The following is a 7,879-nucleotide window of genomic DNA, read 5'->3' on the forward strand; positions in this document are numbered from 1 at the left end:
GATGATACCATACTAGACCCAAACAACGATAGTCAAAGAAACTTGGGGTTTAGGCTGAAGGAAGAGGATGCTAAGGATGACACCATACCAGACCCAAACGACAATAGTCAGTTGCTCACCAGAGTAAATTTTGTAAGATCAGGAGAGTATTTTAGATTGAGACTTTTGGGTCCCTCCAAGACTAAAATCTTAGCTCAACCACTTTATAAATATATGGACTTCCTAACATTTGTCTACTTTAATACAAGTCCTTCTAGGAAAATGATTTATGCACATTATTTTTCTCTTGTTGCACAATCATGTTTATTTTTTTCGTCCTATAATATTCTTTTTGCTTTCGATTTGAAAGACTTAAATCTTCGAGAGTATGCACAATTAAATAAAAAATTTGTATGCAAAAATCATTTTCCCTTAACAAATCCTACAAAAATACTCCAAGTTTAATCTTCTTAATTGCGTTTTTCATGATCTTGAATTTTGATTTAGACTATGAAAAGCACTTCTACTACACATACCATTACGATTATTACTTGCACACCCATCTCTCCTCTAAAGGCAGAGTTTGTAAGTAAAAACATTTCTCCATCCAATCAACTTAATTTTCGTTCCTCATTAATCTTCTTGTTGAAGCTAACTTGTTAACAGACTTCTCTTCTTAATTTGTAAGCAACAACAAATTTGTAAAAGCACTTCAAAAGTTCTCATTTTTCTTTCTTTTGAGAAAAAACATAAAAAAGTTTGGAAGGTCTTCAACGGTTACAAATACATGCCAGTCAGTCAGTAAGTCAAAAGAGCATTTTAGTAATTAACCCGACAAAATCAGTCTTTTTTCCCAACATCTGTCCCTGTTGCTCTTTCAACCGTTCGTGTTCAAACTTCAAACCATCATTCCAAAGAAAGTCAAGGTTCCATTTCGTAATTATCTCCAACTTCCTTGCCCACTTTCCCCATCTTTTGATCCCTCTCATCTATTTAAGCAGTCCAATCTCCCACTCTCCCTCACTGAACCCTCTTCACCAAATAGTTTCATTTCCAACCCCTCTCCAATCGATCCTTTCTACTTCAAAACACATATTCTTCATCATCTACAGACAGAAACCCTAATTAATAATAGGTACGTCATGGACATTTTACCAAAGATTTATTTATTTATTTTTATATTCATTCAATTTTGTTTCCCTCAGATAATAGTTATAATCTAACTATGTGTTGTTCCAATCTTTGTATAGGATCTTATAAAGCTATTCTGGGTTCGTGTTTGATTATAATTTCATGAAAGCTAATGTGGTAAGTATATTCTTCGTGTAGTTTTGTCAATTTGAAATGAATTTCTTTAATTTTGAATGAAAACATTTACATCAGCTGCTAAGATATGAACTACGTGTTAATTATACATTAAATAATACTACTCTCTCTCATTTCAGTGCTGTTTTACGTGGATATTAATTAATTTGAGCTGATGATTAAGATGGAAAAGGGACAACCTCATCAAACACGTCTCTTATGGTGCATTCTCGTGTTCTTATTCTTCTCAAATGATACTTGTGCATTGGATGGTATTGATGAGCTTCAGCTTCTCTTATCCTTCAAAGCTTATATCAACGACCCTTTACACTACCTCTCAAACTGGAACACTTCAGCCAACACTTTATGCAATTGGCATGGCATCACATGCAACGTCAACAACAACATCAAAGCCATCGAGCTTCCCGGAAGAAACATCTCTGGCAAGATATCATCCTCCGTCTTCCACTTGTCCCAAGTCGAAACTATCGACCTCTCCAACAATCAGCTATCCGGCCAAGTCCCCAAAGACGTGTTTATAAAAGGGTCTAATTCGCTTCGCCATCTCAACTTCAGCAGCAACAACTTAACCGGCACAGTTCCACAAGGCTCACTCACAACCCTAGAGGTACTAGACTTGTCCAACAACATGATTTCAGGCACAATCCCAAATGACATCGGATCGTTTTCGAGCTTGAAATTTCTTGACCTTGGAGGAAATGTGTTGGTGGGAAACATCCCTAGTTCCATATCAAACCTGTCTAGCTTGGAGTACCTAACTTTGGCCTCAAACCAACTTGTTGGAAGAATTCCTACACAATTAGGCCAAATGAAGAACTTGAAGTGGATCTACTTGGGCTACAACAATCTCTCCGGCAAAATCCCTGGACAAATTGGTAACCTTTTCGGCTTGAATCATCTCGATCTTGTTTACAACAACCTCACCGGCGAAATCCCATACACAATCAGCAACCTTTCTAATCTTCGGTACCTTTTCCTTTATGGAAACAAACTCACAGGTCCAGTTCCACAATCCTTATTCGGTCTCGAGAAACTCGTTTCTCTCGACCTTAGTGACAATTTTCTTTCGGGAGAGATACCGGAAAGTGTTTTCCAACTCCAAAACTTGGAAATCCTCCACCTTTTTTCAAACAACTTCACAGGAAAAATTCCCAACGCTTTGGCTTCTCTGCCAAGGCTTCAAGTCCTTCAGTTATGGTCAAACAAGTTCTCGGGCCAAATCCCGAAACGTCTCGGAAACCAAAACAACCTCACTGTCTTAGACCTTTCCTCAAACAACCTTTCTGGAAAAATACCTGATACGCTATGCGACTCAGGCCGGCTTTTTAAGCTCATCCTCTTCTCCAATTCACTCGAAGGCGAAATCCCCCGAAGTTTGTCCTTTTGCAGGAGCTTGAGCCGAGTAAGACTCCAGAACAACCGGCTTTCCGGTGAAATATTGGCCGAGTTCACCAAACTCCCACTTGTCTATTTCCTGGATATATCGGGCAACAATCTCTCTGGCAGAATCGATGACAAAAAGTGGGAGATGCCCTCTCTTCAAATGCTGAATATGGCGAGAAATCGATTTTTCGGGAAGTTACCGGAAAATTTTGGAAGCGAAAAGCTCGAGAACTTGGACTTGTCCGAAAATTGGTTATCGGGAACCTATCTCACTGAGTTTCTGGAACTTGTCGGAACTAATGCAGTTGAAGCTTTCTCGCAATGAACTCTCTGGTCCCATCCCTCAACAATTGTCTTCATGCAAAAAACTCGTGAGCCTCGACCTCAGCCACAATCGCCTCACCGGCACGATTCCCACTAGCCTCTCTGATATGCCGGTTCTCGGGGACCTAGATTTGTCCGAAAACCAAATATCGGGCGAGATTCCACGGAATTTGGGAGCTATAGTATCGCTTGTTCAAGTCAACATTTCCCACAACAAACTCCACGGCATGTTGCCGCCCACAGCAGCGTTTCTTGCCATAAATGCCAGCGCAGTGGACGGCAACAACCTCTGCGGCGGAAGTGACACCATTAGTGGTCTACCTCCGTGCAAGGGCGTTAAGAGAAACCGTACTTGGTGGTTTATTGTCACTTGTTTTCTTGTTGCATTATTGGCTTTTGGAGTCGCCGGTTATTTATTTGTGTTAATGAGGAGGAGGAGAAAGGATTTGGAGGTTAAAACGGTGGAGAGCAAAGATGGGATTTGGCAGCTGCAGTTTTTCGAATCGAGGGTTTCTAGATCGGTTACAATCCATGACATTTTATCGGCAGCCAAAGAAGGTAATATCATTGCAATGGAAAAGACTGGGATTTTATATAAAGGAGAATCAGTTTCCAACGGAATGCAATTCGTGGTAAAAGAGGATTCTGTGAAAGCAATTCCACCAAGTTTATTGTCACAGATTGTTGCACTTGGGAAGCTTAGGCACCCCAATGTGATCAAACTGATCGGAATATGTCACTCCGAAAATGGTGCGTATGTGCTCTATGAGTATTATGAAGGGAAAGTGTTGGGTCAAGTTTTGAGGGATTTGAGTTGGGATCAGCGCCGGAAAATTGCTGTTGGAATTGCGAAGGCTCTACGGTTCTTGCACTGTTGTTGCTCGCCAAGCGTTGTAGCTGGTTGTGTGTCGGCAGAGAAAGTGATTGTGGACGCAAAAGATGAGCCTCGAATTCGATTGAGTCTCTCCGAACAAGTTCGGACGGACTCCAAGGGATTCGTTGTTTCAGCATACATTGCTCCGGGTACGTACTTGACTAACATATATTCATGCATGCATATACATTGGTTTAAACTCTATATACTATATGTAAACATGTCATATCTTACATGTTTGAATAAATAAATTTGAACAAATAAAACACAGTCCCATCTATTTTCTTTTGGCAAACAATCTATAACTCTAGAAATGCTCTATACTAAATTCTAAAGCTTCATTTTGTAGAAGACAAAGAAAGCAAAGCCGGCATTACAGAGAAGACTGACATCTATGGGTTTGGGCTCGTCTTGATCGAATTGCTGACCGGAAAAGGCCCCAGTGACACTGAATTTGGCGCGCACCAGAGCGTCGTCGAGTGGGCTCGGTACTGCTACTCAGACTGCCATCTTGATGTCTGGACCGACTCGATGATCAGAGAACACGTGTCGAGCAATCAGAACGAGATTGTGGAAACCATGAACCTAGCCCTTCACTGCACTGCTAGTGACCCCATGGCTAGACCATGCGCGAATGAAATATATAAAACCCTAGAATCTGTAATGAGGACAAGTAGTTCTTGTGTTCCTGGATTAAAAGCTACTTCACCTTTTTGATTTCTCCCTCAAGGAATTTTTGTTCCTGTTTTCAGCTTCTTTTAGCTTTTTTATTTTCACTTAATTTTTTTTCTTGTGTTTCTTTTAACGTAATGTACGTGTTAATGAATTAATTACCACCTTTTGTTGTATTTTGTAACATAAGGTGTTAATTAATTGTTAGTATTATAGCTCAAATGTTTTGTTTGATGGTATGTTTGACATACTACTGAGTGTAAAACTGTAGATATGTAAAGTAAATGTTACCGCATTAATATAATTATGCAACTGTTTCAGAATCCAATTGTTTATCAATATTACTCCATTGGTAATTTCTTTGCTAAGTTTTCTTCACGGAATGATTTACCAGACTTCGTCAAACATATGCTCACTATACAAGTATATATGAATGTGCAGATCATTTGGAATGATCTTGGTAAAAATTGTTGGTTTTTGGAATCACCCTCATCCCTTTCTTTATGAGATGCAAGGGAAAGGAAACAGATCCTATTAATCTAGGAGTAATTTTTCTCGTGTTAAAAAAAAAAAAAAAAAAAAAAAAAAAGGAGTAATTTTTCTCTTAATTTTCTTTTATTTTCTTAAGGAAGGAAGAAAAGAAGACCACCAAAAAGATGAATGAATGTACCGTTCCTAATCGCATGCGTGAAAGTCAGTTTCATTGTTATGACCTAACTTGTACAACAAAATAAAATAAAAAACGTTTGAATTCTTCCTACTATATTCTTGATTCCTATAGTGAGTGGGTATCACACTAGAGCTCTCCTCCTCTCATAAATTTATTCAAAGGGCAAAAGAAGGGTTTACATATGGAGGTAAAGAGAGGAAAAATATAGGAAGAAAGGGGAGTAATTAAACAAGATAGTAAACTTCTATATATACTTGTAATTTTTCACCAAAGAAATGAAGAAAATTTCAACTTAAGTATGCTGATTATATCTTAATTACGCAGAATTTCCAATCAGTTGTTTACATTGGACTAAATTATAAAGTTTTTAATTGAGAATTAGGACGACATATGTATATATACTAGCATAAATTTGTTTAGAGTGTCAATAATAGCTCGTCATATAGAAGAAAAAGAAGAAAGTAACTAGGACAAGCATAAAACAGCTACAGATGGTTGAATTTGTTTGGCTGCTATTACTCATGGAAGAAGAGAAAATGCGGCAACTGAATGGTCGTGATCAGCAAGTTAGGTCAAAGAACTAGCGGACATCATGTATGGGCACTTCTTTTGCAGGGAACAACTGTACTAATATCTGATCCCTCGATGATTATTTTTTGTCACATTGTCGGACTCTTTTACGATTGAAACAGGCTAAAGAATGGTAACTCTACAATCGCAAAGCTGCATCTAGATAAGTAAAAGCTGTTGACAAAAAAAAAAAAAACATGTTAAAGCTCATGCTAGACAGTGAAGAAGAAAACCCTTTTTTGCTTTTATCCCCACAGTAGGGTTTTTACAATCTCAAGAGAATTTTCCTCAGAAGAAGGTGCAAACCTTTGATCATTAACCTTTTTCTTATATTCTACTTCATCTTTAACTTAAAATTTGACTACATAATAACTTTTTGCAATACATGATTGTAACGGAATGATGATCAATAGCTCTTAATTCATTCAAGATATTGTTATTTTTTTCAACGTGTTTATTGGCTCCTAATTGAAGCTTTGTTCAACTTACAATCTTATATTTAAATTATATAGATTAGATGGTGGAATGGACTAAAGATCAAATTGAAAGGCTCAAATCCGACAATAAGATCTAAGCATTTCAACTTTGAACTTCAATGTCTGATTTGAGCCCGTGACCATCTATTTTGAAGAGAACAATGATGCAAACAAGACCTAGAGCTTTGCCCTGACATATAGGCATTTTGGTCTAATTCTATCGTATACTAGCTCAAAAATGAGATTTTAAGATTTTAGAATATTTTTCGGTATCTTGTTATATGTTCATTTTGTTTATGTTTGTACTCTAGAAAGTCTAAGGCTAATAGACGTTACATATAAACAACTTTTAGGGTGCTATGGCTTGTTATCCTTCATATTATCAATTAATAAACATTGAAATTTTCTCATATGTCTCTGGTGGATTCCAGTTTACTATCACTTGATTTCTTCTCTATGTCCTGCTGCATTAATTAAGATCTTGTTAAATGTTGGGTCAAAAGATCAAAGAGTGTTAACATTGATAGGGCTGTTTCCGACGAGGCCACCATGCATCAGTCTTTCTTCTGACTTACATTCTCTTCGACGTAGCAATTATGGTGCTTAATTAACAAAGAGTAATGTTAATGATTTCCATTAATTCCTTATTCTTCTATTCACTCTATTTGCTCTTATAGCAATGATGAAAGTGCATGATACAAGAATCCTTTTCTTTGATTTGTACAGCTGATAATCTATCAGCTGCAGAAACTCCACATCATCATAAGGGTTAAAATAGTTAGAAGATTCCACTAAAGAATGTATGTCTAAACACATAAGTTTAAAGTAGCTGACATTTTTTAGGAGAAAAACCCAGCTCAGTTTTGCTGGCATGCACGGATACGATCATCTATATTTTGAAGGCTTTCATCTTAAAAGCCTCAAAATCTTAATGATGGTTTCTTGGAGACCATGCAAAAGGTTATGTGGCCTTCTTCTTTCTCATTCAAAAAGCTCCTTTTAATATATTATTCAATTTCTTGGGGGGAGCTGGGTGCATATATAAGATGATGATCTCTTTACATGCAGCATTTTTCTTCTCCTTTTTACGTTTACTTTGTAGATAAAAAATCAAACATTTATGGAGTGGGTTTCTTTGACTAAAGATAGGCGTGTTTTGTTTACGACTTTTTTATTGTAATGATAATAAATGGATACACGTGCATCCCATCTCAAACATGATTATGGCATATCACAGCAAGAACCCACTCATATAAGCACAACCCAAAACATAAATTAAAGTTAGTAAGTTTTGGTTAATAAATAGTTGCATACCGTTCCATAGCGATCGAATTTCGGTTATTTGAATTAAAATCGTGGATTTCTGCCGCCAATGTTGATGATAGTATGCTTAGAAGTGCTTTTGACGACATGGTCGAAAGTGCAACTATTTATGATTTATATCTCTGAGGATACAAACAATGAATAAGCACGTCTGGAAAACGAATGAAGGAAACATTAAGTCGTAGTGTAAAAAGCAAACATCTTTAACAAAACGAATGTCGGCTGACATGCATTCACGTACTTCTACGGAAACCAGGTCTTGTACTATACATGATAGATGTG

General features: G+C 37.3%; 1 protein-coding gene across 1 annotated transcript; it reads left to right on the plus strand.

Annotated features, from left to right (window-relative positions):
• Positions 1–1,010: 1,010 nt before the first annotated feature.
• LOC103957129 (leucine-rich repeat receptor-like serine/threonine-protein kinase SKM1) lies at positions 1,011–4,808 on the plus strand. The gene is given in 5 exon segments (XM_048580308.1): positions 1,011–1,114; positions 1,230–1,287; positions 1,425–2,953; positions 2,955–4,035; positions 4,236–4,808. Coding segments are annotated over 3 exon segments (2,943 nt in total). The 5' UTR covers positions 1,011–1,114; positions 1,230–1,287; positions 1,425–1,459; the 3' UTR covers positions 4,604–4,808.
• The last annotated feature ends 3,071 nt before the right edge of the window (positions 4,809–7,879 follow it).

Source organism: the organism of the source record quoted next, unplaced genomic scaffold, assembly GCF_019419815.1.
Source record: "Pyrus x bretschneideri cultivar Hongxiangsu unplaced genomic scaffold, Pyrus_bretschneideri_v1 Contig15, whole genome shotgun sequence".
Classification (NCBI taxonomy): Eukaryota; Viridiplantae; Streptophyta; class Magnoliopsida; order Rosales; family Rosaceae; genus Pyrus; species Pyrus x bretschneideri.